This window comes from Bombus bifarius, unplaced genomic scaffold (assembly GCF_011952205.1).
Source record: "Bombus bifarius isolate JDL3187 unplaced genomic scaffold, Bbif_JDL3187 scf7180000008190, whole genome shotgun sequence".
Lineage (NCBI taxonomy): Eukaryota > Metazoa > Arthropoda > Insecta > Hymenoptera > Apidae > Bombus > Bombus bifarius.
In genome coordinates this window covers 82,965-99,496 of record NW_022884499.1, presented here as the reverse complement: position 1 = coordinate 99,496, position 16,532 = coordinate 82,965, and the positions used below count along the sequence as shown (strand labels likewise).

Genomic DNA, 16,532 nt, shown 5'->3' with positions numbered 1-16,532 from the left:
AGTTCAAAATATTTTCCCACTCTTGCACTTATTAGATTGCGGGTGTTTATGCAATTTTATATTTTTATAGATACCACCAATAAAATGGAATTTATATAGAAATTTGTTTCTCCTATTGAACATTGTAACAAGCACTTTGCTGTGAATATTTTATAATTCTATTGCATATTATATGCATTCTATCAATTTTGCACTTTTAAATATTCCAAACATATAGCATTTAATTATTTAAAGAAATTTATTACGCATTTTACCAAGTAAAATATCGGGGTGTTGATCCCAAAGGCAGATATTCCAGTGGACACCAGCAATATTCTTACTGTTTTGCTCTTCAGCGTACTGAAGTCGAAGAACGGTGGTCTGTCGTCTGTCTTGTTTTTATCTTTAATTTTACGTTTTTGATTTTTCAAATGTAAAATGGCTCTACGTTGTGGATGATACAAGGATGCGCTTCGATAAAAGGTACCCAGGATGAATGTCAAGAAAACGACACCCGTCACTGCCTGAAGTCCTAAGCGCCAACCAATTTTGCTAAAATCGGAATACAGGATTTTTTATAATTTTGCTTTTTTTTATTTAGGAAATTCTTTTCTCTTTTTTCATTTTGAATCAAGTATTTTTATGTTACATCACGCTTGACTTAACAAATATCAATGAATATGAATTAGAGCTTTGTGTAATAGCTCAGATAAGAATATCTCTTTTGTTACCTAATCATTCCCTTTATGAAAACCGACATTACAGCGATACCAAGGCCACTTCCGGATACGATGAAAATCTCAACCAGTTCTCTTCTCCTTTTAAAATATTGCGCCACCATCAGCGTGCTACAGTCCCTCGTCATGCCAACCCCTATACCTGCGTAAAGTAATTAAACACAGTCCATGAACTTGCCATTATCTCGATCCCTCTGTATTTCTTCCTAAAGTAAAGTTTTATCTAAGGAATTATTCAAGGGAATCGTTTGTGTCGAAACTGTTGAGGGTAAAAGTGACGTACGAAAACTTGTAAAAGTCGAGTTACAATTGCTTAAGAAGAAAGATGGATGATGTTTAATCAATGAAGAAGAATCGTTATATTGTATAAGTTCTGTCATATTTCTTGTTTCTATGAAAAGAAACAGCAGTAGGGAATTCCTTGTACTTTTACAGTGACTCACCGACAACTGTGCCGTAGCTGAAGAACAACTGGTGGAACTGCGAGGCAAAAGAAGTGAAAAGGCAACCGAGTGCTGTAACGAGGCCACCCAAAACCGCGGTGAGTCTTATACTTTTCCTCCGACAGAACGCTATTGTTACGGGTGAAACTAGTAAAGCCACTCCCGTAGACATTGCTCCCAGCCACCCTATAAGAAGATAAAACTTTCTTAATCGCTTTTTGATCGTTGAACATCGTTGTTTGGCTTATATTGTTCTCAATAAAAAGACGTTATGTGATATACGTAACATCATGCAAGTTCATTAAATAGCTGTATTTCTATATATGTTCTTCTTTTAGTAACTTTATGGCCGCATAATAGAAATGTTTCGGAGTTTGAAACAGATAAAATAGCTTTACAAAAACTGGGATCTATTATATAAACTTTTCATTTATTACGAGTATGAATTTAAACGCGAATTTTTTTAGTATTTTTGATGAAAATAATGCTTTTGTTAGCGATATACATAGTTCTATATTCTTGAGAAATATTTTGTATTTTATTTGGATCAAATTTTACATCAGGCTGAAGTTTTGTTTCTGATTCATAGAATTGAAATAGTTACGTAGTTTTTAAAAGTCTACAGTATTTTCTACAAATTAGAATTTCTTAATAATGGAATTTTGAAAATAATGATGAGTTTTTATATTACCGATGGTTCCGGCTTAAATAACGCTTGTTCTTCATTTCGCCTAGCATACTTCTTGCCATTTTATTGTTCTTTCCTTATGCGACGTTTATAGCTGATTATATTTTTCTCATTGCATAATTCTGTTTTTATATCTTAAATGAAGCTATTACTTTTTCAAGCTATATATATGTATATAAAATGATTCTCTTCCATCACTGCACATTAATGGATAGCGTTTGCACCTTTTAGATCCATCCCTTTTTCATATTGATCGACAGATTTTCTTAAAGGAACTGTCTTCCTTTGATTGATGAGAGTAGTTAGTGATTGAAATATCAATAAGTAGATATTAATCTGATATTTCACGAAAGACAGCTACTGAAGTAACAGACCCAATTTATTAGAAACTTGATACTTCATAAAGTATGAAAGTATGTAAAATGTTATATAAAGTGTATAAAATATTATAAGAGGTGTATCGTACGAATAATTATGAACCATAATGTGCCTCGATAATTTCCTGTATATACAAATTCGAAGAAAAACAAAGTGATATTGACTCAATTGACCAAACACCACGATCAAACGCTTCACGCGCCTCATCATCCATTGATATTCAAATTCTCTCAAGCTTCATTTGCACCGTTCAATATACGATTTATGCGGTTCGTATGCCGTTACGGACTCGAGTTTCGCCCCTTGACGTTCGATCCCGACCGTCCACATTTCACCTTCGCGGTTTGTAATCATAATAAACGCTTTACGCTCCCAGAGTTCCTCTCAATTAGAACCGTATAGTGGCATGATCGATATTTCTGACTCGCTATTTCGTGCTGGACACCGTATTTTCACTACAATTCTCGCCTTCATTGAATTGGTTCACCGTTAAGAGATCGAATATGATAAATCGATTCCGTTCCGAGACAGCACCATGGCCACTTTCGTCGTCGGTTCTAATTCATTTTGAAACGGCCGCAAACGATCGTACCAGTGATCGTTCTTCCTTGCTTACGCGTTTTCTTTTACCACGACCGCAGCGATCGGTCTTCTTAAAACCGCCTATTAAATGTCGACTACCTTGCTAAACAGAAGTTGACTCGCGATCGAGGTTAAGACTGTTTTAATTACGGCCACGACGAATAGCCTGAATGATTAGCAGCGCTCCGCTCGGTCATTTAATTAATTTTCACTGTTTGCCGAAGCCGCGTTTGTCGAGTCGGCTCATCGATCAATCGTTCGAAGAATGCCGTCCATCGTAAAATATAGAGCCGGCTCTTGTAGACAAAAGGGTACTCCGGAGGATAAAACGAGAGGTTATTAATCTTGCAACTTGCTTTTGACGGTCACGGATGCAGTCTTTATTGAGAAAGTGGGCTGGCGTGTTGCTGCATCTACTTTGATTCAATAGCTTTGTCGTCGGATCAACACGATGAATTCGAATGGAGTCTTTCGAGTAAGTGAATTGGGATTTTTGAAAAGCTTTCTTGCGATATTTGTACTTGAGTGATTCTTTGAGTGTGAAAGCGTTCTTGAATTTTTCTAGGTTTGAAGAATTACTTTCTTTTTGTTTAATTCGAAGAGAAAAATTCGCGGTATAAATTATGTAGAATGTGTAGAAATTTCAAAGAATCTGACTGTTCAAAGAATTATGTATTAGATTTATTCTTCCCAAACGAAAGATACAAAGGATGAAGACTAAGGGATGTTTCCCTTAAGTAAGAAACAACTGTTTGGGACGAATTTATCGATCACCTGACCGAGCAGTTCTTTTTACGACTTAGTTACAAAGACATCAAGTTATCCGGATGACAAAAAGGACCACTTATTAATCTCGGCAGAAAGGTTGGGACATGATAGGCTCCGTGTTAAACGATTTCACGTTTGTGGGAAATAACCTATTCTTAAGGCATGGCTCGCTTTTTTACTCTCGGTCTTTTCTTTCCCCTTTAATACCTCATCTTTTTTGTTCTATGACAGCCACAGTTCTTTTCGGTATTTTGGTAGTACGAAAAAAGGTGGACGTAAAATAAATAAATTAGAAATGAGATTTGAAATAAGAAAAATAATTTTTTTGACGTGTGTTTTTGAATACATTTTGCAAGGAACTTAAATAATAAACTTAAATAATAGTATAAAGACATATTTGCAGTGTTTCGATGACAATTATATTATTATCCAGTAAATTATAATTGCTATTTGATAACACTAGCAGGAAAAGCCGAATCAAAATGCTCCATAAAAAGATTAGAAAATATCGTTTTCATAAATACAATTGTTTGCCTTTATGTGTCTTTTCATTGAAAAGAAACAGATATTTTCCTACATTTACTGATAATAGTAAATTATTTTTAATAGAGACAATTATTTGATGATCGTTTCGAAAATATAGGAAAGATTTAATAGAACTAGACAAAACTCTGGTAATCATAGTACTAAAGAATACAATTTATAAATAATTCTTCATAAACATAAAACATTTAAAAGAACATTGTATACCATGTATTAGTAATGTACTGCCATACCGTACATAATGTAGTACTGCAATAATGTAGGAAGTGAAAGCAAAAAGGTTCATCACGAACTTGTAGATTTCAAACAAGATATCCACTGTATAATGCTACCTCTATTATATACCGATTCCCTTTCCTTGATCCCTTGCCACCCTTGTCATCGGTCAGGATCAGGATCCTCTATCGAAAATCCCACCAGTGTCTAGCCCACGGTTTCACCCTTGAATTTCTTTTGAAGCCAGAAAACGAACGAGAGGGAGAGTGAATTGGCGAAAGAGAAGGTCAATGACCCTGCAAGATTCTAAGCTCGCTTTCATAGCAACTGTACCTGAACGGGAAGCTCGGTTATCTCGAAGGAATTTCGGTAAAGTATAAAAAGTATAACCGAAGATCTATACAATGATCATTCGTTCATTACAATAATTACAAAAATTCCATAATGTGGTCTTTTCCCTTAATATCACGCGATAAATGTCTTTAAGGATTCATTGTTCAGCGAATGAGTTTTGGCTCCTTTTCTTTTTTGAAACATCGCGAAAAAACTGGGTCATTTGTGTCAACGTTTACATTTTTGTATCGTTTTAGTCTTTCAAAGAATCTTCCTTAATCTTGTCTTTATTACATTATATGATTTGTTTTTAAGTGAAATCTTTAAATAATTTTCCAAGAAGAATAAAAATTCGCTTTGAACAAGTACGAGTGAAATTTTGCGCGAAAAATTTAGGAATATCTTTGTGTTGTGTATGTGTGTTCGTGTTAATTTTTTATTTAATTTAAATTTACCATAGATTGTATCATCGTTTGCTCGATATTATTTAAAATTCACAATCCAGATATTCTCTTAAAAATACGATTTATCTTTTCTTCATTGTCATCCTATAAGACCTTACAGGTTGCACAAAAAATTTCGCGTGTCGTCGAAATGTGCTCGGTTCTTAAACAACGACGCTCGTAAACGAACAGCAAAAAGGGAAAGTAGTGCTCGTTAGTAGTTAGAAGAGCATCGGGAGGATAAAGAATAAAGAGGCGGCAGGGCTCCAAAAAAATAAATCAGATGATACAAGAGTTAGTTTTACGACAACGACATTAACGTGAAGTGATTTTAATATCAGTTTCCGGGACCATTTGTAAATAATAATAAAGAATCGCTTTCAATTCTCAGTCTCACAACACTCGATACGTAAAATATTTCTGAAATGGTCATAATTATAGTTTCTCAAATACAATCGTTCCTTTTTTCCCAGCTGCATTAAATATTCATACGATATAGTATACTCGACGCTTCCTTTTCGTTGTCAAGGTCCTGCTCAGAGTTCAACTTCGTGAGTTTCTCTGTTTGGCACTGGCTGCGCGCGATAAATTTTAAAGTCCTGTTCGAGAACATGTGGACCGTAGGAAAACACTGGTTAGATTTGTATTCTTTTGGTAAATTTAAATATAACTGATATCAATATATTCTGTGTGTGGGGCTGATGATTTAGGAACGTGCGATGAATTAGGACAGATGGCTCTTTTGGAAACATCGAATGTGTAGAGTTTGCAAAGTAGCTGGTGTAAGCTTTTATGATGACATGTGCTGGTTTTTATATTTATACACTTATATCGTGCCATTTTCTTTTAACTTTTATTGTTTGAAAGCCGTACAAATTTCTGGTTCTATTTTTAGACCTATTCCTACTTGTCACTTTATTTTGGTTTATTAAAAAAGTAACTTTTGCGAAAGATTAATATCATATATTACGTTTTCTCTAAAATTCTTTTAACCATAATCTTAGTTATAACATATGCTTTATTAAAGTATATTTTATTATTTGTATATAACGTATAATTTTAACATCTTCATATAAGTTTTCATTTCTATTCTGAAATTTTTTATATTTTACGAATTTTAAAATAGATATATTATACATCAAAACTGATATCTGCCTAATGTCTGCATAAGAGTGTGCGCGTTTTATTAAGTAATTTAGTCATGGAGAGGCTGTGGGCGCACAGTTAAACATTGAGATTAGAAAATAGGATCGTCGATCCTTGCATATCGTACCTACGTTGAAAACAGGTTGACGGTATCGTTTCGTTCCTTCCAACAGCAACCATGCTCCGACAGCCCAGTGAATTCCCGTGGCAAGAATTTGTACCATAACGCCGGTTACTACGACCACCCAACCCCAACCACTCTCCGGGTAGTAATGCTGTCTTATGGTACATCGTGCGATGTATCTACACCGCGCGAAAAACAACCACAATAAGAGCACTGAACGCTTGCCTTGAAGGCTTATACGATTTACTTATGGTCATTTAAAAATTTCCACTTTAACTTAATTATTATTAGTGAATGAATATGTAGTGTATACTTATCGCTATAACGTGTCTATAAGACCGTTATGAACATTATAGTATATTTTATAATCACTTTAGACAATTTCAAAGAACATTTCAAATTTTCTTACAGAAAATTACAACTCGATTTATAGAAGTTAACATTCATTGTATTGAATATGTAATTAGCTGCCCAAAATTTACAGTTATCAAAATAAATGGCCAAATTAGATTTTGTTAGTAAATTTGCGAAAATAGAATCTAGAAGTTAATAAAATTTCAGTAAAAAAATATGCACCATAAAAAAGAATGGATGGTCAAATTATTGACAAAAGGACCACGTAAATCGTATCCGCAAGGTCAGACCTAGGATCCTGATTTTCATCTTCTTCGATCTCCTTTGGACCTCTTCGTTCTTGCAGACAAACGACTCCTTCGCACTCTCCTGAGAAGGAAAGTTCACCTATTTCACCGGAAGTCGCTACCCCGCTGTCCTCGCGAGCGGGACAAAGTACGACATTCCTTTCGTTGCGGTTTCGATTCGTCATCCCTTGACTATTTTCACCAAGGCACACTGTTCATATTTACTATCTTTTATTTCTCATTATGGAATAGTGTCTCTGTCTATTTAATTATTTTGGTCGCTGCAGTTTATTAAATTAAAGATTTTCATATCATAAAAAAATAAGATTAAAATTTTAATGTTTAGGTTGAATTTCCAGTGTTAGAGATTTCTATGTTCAAAATATTTTATCGTATTTTGATCTTTTATTGGTATCTATATTTTACAGCTGCCTTCTGTTTCCTTCTTTTATATTCGAAGGTCCACAAAGCATATAACTTTCAAAATAAATTTGCCATTCTTAATACCCGAGGGACAGATGAGAAAGATGATAAAGAAGCAACGGTCGAATATTCGCCGTTCAAAGATTACCTTATAAATAAGTTTATTCCGAAAATCATCCTCAGGGAGGATTCATCGTTTCAAAACTAGTTCCAAAACTACCACATAGAGAGAAATTATGATACAATAGATTTATGTTTAGAATCGGATCTGGAATATTATATAGTAAACAGGTTTAGAAATATTGGCATTGGGTTTCAATTTCATGATAAGCTCGCAGGGTCGAAGTATCGACTATATTAGTAGTAGAAATATGTTGGAAACTTTATTCCGGCCATGGTGGAGATTAAATCCTATACCTTGTGGCAGATGGAAGATAGCCACGCAGATAAAGTTGGTAAACCGAGTGTCCTTTCTATTCTTTTACTCGGAAAGTTCCGCGGGAGAAGTTTTAAACCGAGTCGGAAGTTCTACTTCAGAACAAAACTGAATTCGAGACTAATGCCTCGACTCGAGCAACCTACTATCTTTCTACTTGTTAAATGAAATAGAAGAGAAAAAGCAATATTGTTTCCTCTCGCTCATTTCTTTCTTTTCTGATAAAGAATGTAAAACATTCGATTACCAATACATCGAAATTAGGAACCTAACGTTATTGGATTACCAAAGAACTTGTAATATCGGAATTGTTAAAAACGAATAAAATTCGAAATATTTAGAAAGATATACTATAGTAATTTCTTTAGGTATAAATTTATTGAAATCGGAAAAAGACAATTATTTCGAATTCTGTTGATAATGAGCAACGAAATAGGGTTGGCATTCCTGAAAGTCACCAGGTGGACATCGATCGAATTGAGTTGATCGCATGGATATTGCATGAATTTTTGTAACGAAAGGATGCAGAAAGTTTAATGTAAAAATGTCTTGCATTATTAGCTCATTTTATTTGTGTAAAGACAGTTATACCTTATTTTCGTTACCTAACAGTACGTGTAAAGTTTTCGTTGCAATAAACGAATTAGCGAAATAATTAAATCGAGAGTCGACTGATTAAAACCTACGCTTTAAGAGATTCTCCCCTGAACTTATATTTATAAATACCGAACGTGACAAATAAAATGTTCTAAATGACTTAGAATGACTCACTTGTGGATGACTGAATATAAGCAATTGTATCTTTGAATCAGAAGCTTGAATTAACACATTTCTCTCTTCGTAATACCAAATCATCTTATGTAATCTGTGCGAAAAATGACAAAAGATACCATATATAAAAGAGGAGTATCGACATGATCACGAGATAAACCAAAGACTCATCTAACTCACTCGTTTAAATCTAACATGTGCGTATCCAGATCACAAGTAGCAGGGTTCTCCGTTGAATTACACTAAAAGCTCGGCAAACAAGAGCAAAGGGGGTGCGTTAACTAAAGAGCTGAATGTGTAGACATATTCCTGGTCCATTGTAATTGAGCCAAGCTGGAGCGGGTAAGTAAATGAAAGTAAAAGTTCGTGAATATACCAGCAACAGAATCTTAATGCGGAGCGCGCGATTTTGAAAGGTAAGCGATCCGTAACAATGCGACGATTCATATAATCTAAAGCGGTTCGGCCCTTCGCTCGTATTTCATGTTCAATACCGGATGATTTGTGGTCAAATTTATTGCAAAGTCGTTACGCTATTTCGGCTCAGTCGAGCGAAGAGGGAGAGAAAAATGGTTTAATTGAAATTTGATTTCCCTATTACAATGGAAAGATTTTTTAATGCATTTCATTTAGGAAATTTTTTATTCAATTTTTCCCTTAGTATTATAGGTATCTATAGAAAAAGTGCCTCCTGTGGAAAATTCAATAAAGTTTTGTCCACTACATTATGCTTGGATCGCGGTACAAATTTTCTAAAATAATCAGTTTCCAGCTGAAAGGGGTCAACGATGCTACGTGTTGTTGGATCGAAATAAAAATACCTAAAACAACATGCCATACCAAAAAGTATCACGTAGCATTCTTTTTCTTCTCTTTCTCATCTTTTTCAATTTTCATCTTTCTGGAACTAGTTTTTTCAACAAAAATCATTCTCCCTCTGATTACTTTTAAAATTCATCAAAATATCATAGAAAAAGTAAAAAATTCCTCTTATCGATTCTAATTAAAACACAAAATGAAAAATTTATGAACCGATGATAATAATATTTTCCACGTCTCAGTGTTTCAAACCACCATAAACACTTCAAGCCACGTGCACTGTTTCGTATTTGAAACTACCTATTCCCTCGAGCCAGATCGACTGCACTTTGTTTCCTGTTTGGAGCAAAACCCGACTGACACTTTGTGACAAAAAATCACGGGATTTCAGTAGAAAAGGGACGTAACACGCTAGACGAGGGGCGCGTTGTCGAACGCGGACTGGATTCGGTTAGGTGGTTCACAGAAGAGGACCGTCGCAAGCTGGGCTTGCGTAGGGGAAACCAGTGGGCCAATCCCTTCGTTTTCCTACCTAGCCACGTGCTTTCATGGCCATACAGTTTGCGTTTGGATTCGCGGTGGTCCACGATAAATCGGGCTCGAATCAAATATCTGCGCTGGTCAAGCTTATCAGTTTTGCATATGGGGAGAACTAAAGGATGAAAAATCGATATTTTAGTTTTAGACAAGAACGATTAGGTATATTTTCCCAATTGTTTGTCTCTGGTTTTTTGATCAGTTTTGTAGTAGCGAACGAGATTAAATTATTTAATAGACAGCTTTTGAGTTGCAATATTTGGTTTGTCTTGGAACATAGTTACAACAAAAAAGTGTTTTAAAATTAATCTTTGCATAAATTATGTATTATAGAATGGTTATATTGGTCTTATTAATATCATTTTTATATTAATTGATGGACTTATTCTGGGAATGAAAGATGAAAACTAAGAGATTGAATAAGGAAAAATATGAAATAGTATTAATTAAAAAAATTGTGTTGGTAAAGTTTAATCATTTAAGAAACATTGCACAAAATCATCTAATAAAATATATGTATCTAACAATTATATGTTTGCTATATCATTTCGTTACTTAAAAATTCAGTATCGATTTATTATCCCCACTAGTTATAGGCTCTTGAAAAAAAGCATAGACTCCTTTTAATTAATGTAGATGATTGAAGTGACACAAAACCGTAATTTTCGATCAAGAATTAAATTAAACTCAGTGTTCCAATGCATTCAGCCCGCTGAACAAATCGATAAAACGGTTTACCCGATCTGTCGAGTAACGATAAATCAATGTCAACAGGAAAAGTCGATCGATCGTTACAAAAGATAGTAACGGAGATAAACTCCAAAAATTTAACTGCCGAAGCGTGTACTATAATAATTGCTGGATTACGAGTTCTAACATAATTTATCGTTATTTAACATATCACTCTTGAATTAACGATACTTCGTATCTCTATCCAATTATTCTACAACAATTTACATATCGTCGCGTGACACGAACGATAGTTAGCTACGAACATTTTGTACGCATAGCTTTCGCGGCAAATTATCAGTAAAGGAGGAAATCAATCATGAGAGAAAGAGAGAGAGAGAGAGAGAGAGAGAGAGAGAGAGAGAGAGAGAGAGAGATCGTTGCGAGTAAAATCTTAATTGAATTCTGATTTCTTTTGACAACTCTGCTACTTAATTTATCTATATGAAATAAAGGAAACAGAAACCAACAAGAAAACCTGTTTCTCTATTTAACTTCATAAAAATAGGCACTTCCTACAGACTGTCTTATCGACGATATATTTAATTAATTCCGAGTACGAATTTCATCGTACTAATCGAATAGAATATTATACATAAATCATTTGAAGACATTCATTTTTTGATTGGTCGATACATTCGTAATAAATGGTATCTATCATAAATCGCGTGTTGAGTTATATAATTGAGAAGCTTTTTGGAAAAACAGTGTTTCTAATTTTAGTTTTCAATCTTTAAATCTTCATTGTTAAAGGATTTTGTCTTTTTTATATTTACATAATAAACACAAATTTTATAAAATATTTGATTTCATATTTGTTTAGAAAATATATTTCTACTGCCCTTTTTTGAGGAAGTTTCTCGATACGATAGAGTCATGAAATAAAATTGAATTTCAATTTTCGGCCGCAAATCTCTCCAGAAATACAGATGTTAAAAAGAATCACGCCACTGCTGCAATTTATGCAGACGAGGGGTTAGTATCTTTGCAAAGCTCCTCTAAGGTACGACGCGCGAACTGCTTTCAAATCGTCGGCTGAATGCGCAAGTAGATGTCTGAAATAAATCTACCGTACGTCGTAGTCGGAAGAAAACCTTCTATTTTCTTCAATGTACCGAGCAATATAGCCAAACCTCACGCGTGAATCCAAGAAACATGACGCTTCTACATATTTCATGTAATTACTTCCAAATAATTCAATCACACATAAATTTCATATAATTTCATATAATTCAACAAATTTTTCATTTTAAGACTTTTCCACTAAAAATTGGCGGTTATATCTTAATCAATATCTCGATCTGTAAAATTCTTAGATGACGTTCGTAAAATCTGCAAATCAAGCGGTACGTCACAGAGAATAAAGGAAGTTTATCGAAATCTCTGTTCCAATGATTCCAGAAGACGATAAACTTCCAAATCTACTACACGTGCAAACTCTTGGAATATTTAAGTCCTCTGAAAGTGGTTATTATATTAAGTTGGCTTCGGGGAACACGCGAATATCCCATAAAATTTCACAGTCCGTCATGCCGTATACCTGCTGTTCAACCCTATTTTTATCCTGCTCTCCATATTGCAGCTGTCTAATCGTCAAATGTTATAAATTGTGCGTGCGACGTACACCATCTTTACATTAACGCCATGGTTTCTTTACATTCTCTTTGACCACGTTAACGATTAACTACCATGAGCACTGTATGTAACTACTTTCTCGCCTCTCCTTTTCTTTTTGAACATGTTCCAAAATCAAGATCACTTTGATCACAAGATCAGAGGCACGTCCCAACGACCAGGACAAATAAAGAAGTATTCATAATGTTAAAGGGGAGAACGCTAAACGATGTCGTACCTTATGTGTAATTGCGAGGCAAATGATAAGCTTTACCTTGGATAAGGTGGTACGCGAGTTTTGGAAATTGTAGAAATGATTGGAGTAAGTATATTTCTAAATTTCGTTATGCACTCCTTCGTGATCGAATTGTTGTTTTATTTATGAGATATAGCATTTATCAATAGAAATATCTTGTTTTAATGGTTTTGCAAAGACGACGTAATATATTGAAATCTGAGGTCAATTTTATCGAAGACAAATACATTACTTGTTTACTTAATTAGATTATAGTAAACTAATTTAGTAAACGGAAGTACAAGTTAGTTCGTAAAAGTATAATGTCATGTTTACCTAAGATGAAAGGATTAAGTAATTATCAATTATTAAAATGAGATTTCGGAAATAATATAATAGTAAGCATTCTCCGTATAAATTTAGTAAAAAAGTAAAAGTAAAATTTCAGTTTATTCACGTAGTTATCTTGAAATCTATTTAATCGTCGAGAAATAATAGAAGATATATGCTCAACAAAATCAGTGCTATGTCGCCAAGAACGAAATATATAACGGCAGATACATTGGCACCCAAATTGCCCGAGGTCACCATTCTTCTTAACAAATGGCTCTGGTTAGTGGGCTGCTCTTCTACTTCGTCTAACCAATCTTGTCGAATTCGTACAGCAATGGGTATTAACGGTGATCTACAACCACGAGATTGGCAATTGGAGTACCGGTATGGCGGAAAATTTGCAATATCAAGCTACTGCGTGATGACAAGCGGTAGACTTATCTGTTAGTCCATTCTAAATAATTTTTTTTATGTTCTTTGCATACATTTATTACAAGATACTTTGAACAACTTTTGATTCTCTTCTTTCGAACTTTCCGTAGACTTTGAAAGTTCAGAATTTAATTGTATATTTGTTTGATGATATCGTTTGTTGTTCTTCAAGAATTCTATTATTAATTCGAGTAATTCTATAAAAATAGAGCAAATTAAATTTTAAGCACGAATATTCGAATTTTTTACTATATAGTGGACAACGGTATAAAATTTGACATTTTGTTTTTGCTTTTTTGTACAATTGAAAAAGGAAATTCAATCGAGGCAGAGATGGAAAAAAGAGGAAAAACGAAAAACTGCGTCGTCAGCGAGTGAAAAGAGTAGGTAGAGATAGAAGGAAAGTAAGAAGTACAATGATTCTTGAGGATAGACGTGAGTCACTCACGTAGATTGCCAGAAGGATCTTATCCTTTGAAGAAATCTCTGGATTTCAATTTTCTAATTTCAAATTTTGGCTGATTTCTATGCAAACTGTCACGGACTTTCAGAATAGTACGCAACTTAATTTATTAAATTAATTGCTTCTACAAACTCAACGTTCACATACATAATAATGCTTTTATAATTTTATAATGAATTTACAAGATGAATTATTTATGTTAATTAAATAAAAATTAAATATATAAGTAAAGTAAAAGACAAATGTGGTCCTTGAGAAGGCAAAAAATTAATTAAATAACTAAATAAATTTTAAGAAAGAACACTTAATTAGATAAGTAAAGACCAAGTATTATGATAAATCAGGAAGTCGATAGCGGTAAAAGAAAATGTGTCTGATCATTTCACTACCAAGATTCATATTTACAGGGGAAGTCGAAGAATCATGTTCTTAATTTGCTAAGAGATAGCCAAGGGTTTTGCCCGAATATTTGTATTTACCATACATGGGAGAAAGCTTTTTGTCGATGTTTGTTCAACTATTGTATAGCTTTCAGTCTAGCGTGAGGATTTCCTTTGTTCCGGGACTATCGATTTGACTGCAATGCTACTTTGTGCATTAACGCGTGACTTTGCTTTCTGGCATCTTAAGCTAATACTGTAAACACACAAAAATATTCTTCTCGAGACAGTAAATTTAACCACCTATACTTAAAAGAAACCTGCAATTAATCACTAATCAAAAACGATAATTAACAACCCTGATTTTTTATGATGATTGAATTTTTGCAATTGCAATATTTAAATTTAATGGTTTTTGTTTGTTGTACCTACTTGTACCTTAGAAAGGTAAAAGAATATTTTGACGTGGCTATATGCCATTTACATTTCCATAATTCATTTACATTCATTTACATTTCGTTCACATTTCCATAATTAATAACATGGAAATGTAAAGGTAACTTTAATTAACGAAGGAATGTGTAAAGTATCATACCTGTCATAAATTGTTGAGAAAAAATTGTCGAAAGAAAATAACAATAAAAGCATGAAACTTAATAAATAATGTGTTGATATGGCTATAACAATTATTTATTATGGCAGCAGTATATATTATTGCGTCACGTCTTGAAGGTAGTGGCCACTGTCTATATAAGGACCATGAAATCGTGGTACGAGCTCATTTACTGCTCAAGCTTCGTATCAGACAGATCGTGAAATTAATTAGGGTGACTCTTAGATGTGAATAGGGTCGACATGAGCTATCAACTAGCTGAGGGTGCTGGCTATTAGATTTTGCTTATTCTATTTACACATTTAAAGTAAAGTAGAAATTTTTATAATTTACTCTTATGATCATTTCAAAAAATTATTTTTAATAACCATTATTATGACAGTTAATATAATGACTGGGTATTTTCACAACAATCAAGTTACTACTCTCATTCTCCAAAATTTTTGCATATAAAAAACCAAAATTTTGGTATCAAAATCTAATATAATATCCAAGTTGTTTTAGTAACTTTTAATGTTATTATCTATTCTATTTCATCTTTTTTAGATATACTGTCACTAAAAAAGCAAACTTGTATAAAATATCAGGGATATTATAATTTTATCTCATACTGAATCGGTAACAGTGGATACAATATTAAAGTGGAGACACCAGCTGCCAAGTCTGCCTACACAAAAATGTATTGTTAGCTTATACATCATCCACGCCTACATTTGAATACTGAGCTTGCAAGCTTTCAGAGCCGATAAAGAAGGTTTCTCATTCTGATCTCTGCTTTTCGACTTATCTAAACCGGATAAACTCGAGGGACAGATATTTTACCGGAAGCTGGCACTTTCCTTCTCCAATACAAGTTAACACTCTTTAAATATACTACTCTGGACTATAATATTACCATATCAATCTCATCTTCTTTTTCATACATTTGTCATCAGTGATTTAAGATTTCAGTCGTCATTATCAAAATTTCCTCTTCATTCTTTTTATATTTCGCTTTCTTAAATCACTTGAGTAAAAATTTCCAAGTTTGTATTCCACATTCTGTCTAATTTTCTATTTTTACATCGAAATTTTCATACTTCTCGCGAGTTCAAGTATACATATATCTTCAAAAAATACTATAGAAACTATCCTCGTTCCACAAAATTCACGCATTAAAGAAGAGACTTGAACTGGAAGTTGGTCGACGTATCCCATCGAATTTCCAACGCACGAACGCTTTTCCACATAGTAAACTAGGATGACTCAAGCTACGGTTTCCATGAGGCAACCAGTTTTCACAGAAGGAAACTTTCCTGATCCGACGATGGAACTCGTTTATCCCATGGAAGGCGGTCGAATCTTTCACGAAAGCAATGACTCCAGAACAGTTCGTCGCGCTTACGCGCCGCGTTTATACGTGGTGAGTCTGATTGAACGTTAGCGCAGATATATAGGAACGGTTATGATCTCTGTCGGTGACAGCCAGGAAAAGGATCCTGGCTCCTCTTTTTTACGTAGAATATCTTTCTGTATAGAGGGTTACACCCAGCACTTTTTGCACTCGGCTTCTGTTGGCTCTCGCCAGGGGACGATGCAATGCTTTTGACAGAAGGCGTTGGCGTTATGTACACTTGATGACGAAGTGGTCAAAGGGAGCGTCTGCAAGATACGGGCATCCCCTTCGATTTCGCCAGAAGAAAATGCTCCGTTGTATGATATATCGACGAATGGGGAAGGAAAAAAT

The 16,532-nt window shown here is 34.1% G+C and overlaps 1 protein-coding gene across 2 annotated transcripts in view; it reads right to left on the bottom strand.

Annotated features, from left to right (window-relative positions):
- LOC117209699 overlaps positions 1–16,532 on the bottom strand; it is a 61,267-nt gene that overhangs the window by 3,008 nt on the left and 41,727 nt on the right. For both annotated transcript variants that reach the window (XM_033451987.1, XM_033451988.1), the window contains exons 2-4: positions 1,160–1,345; positions 711–858; positions 255–531 (exon numbers count right to left, since the gene is read on the bottom strand). In XM_033451987.1, coding sequence (XP_033307878.1) covers positions 255–531; positions 711–858; positions 1,160–1,345 — 611 coding nt within the window. The remainder of the gene's footprint in view (positions 1–254; positions 532–710; positions 859–1,159; positions 1,346–16,532) is intronic.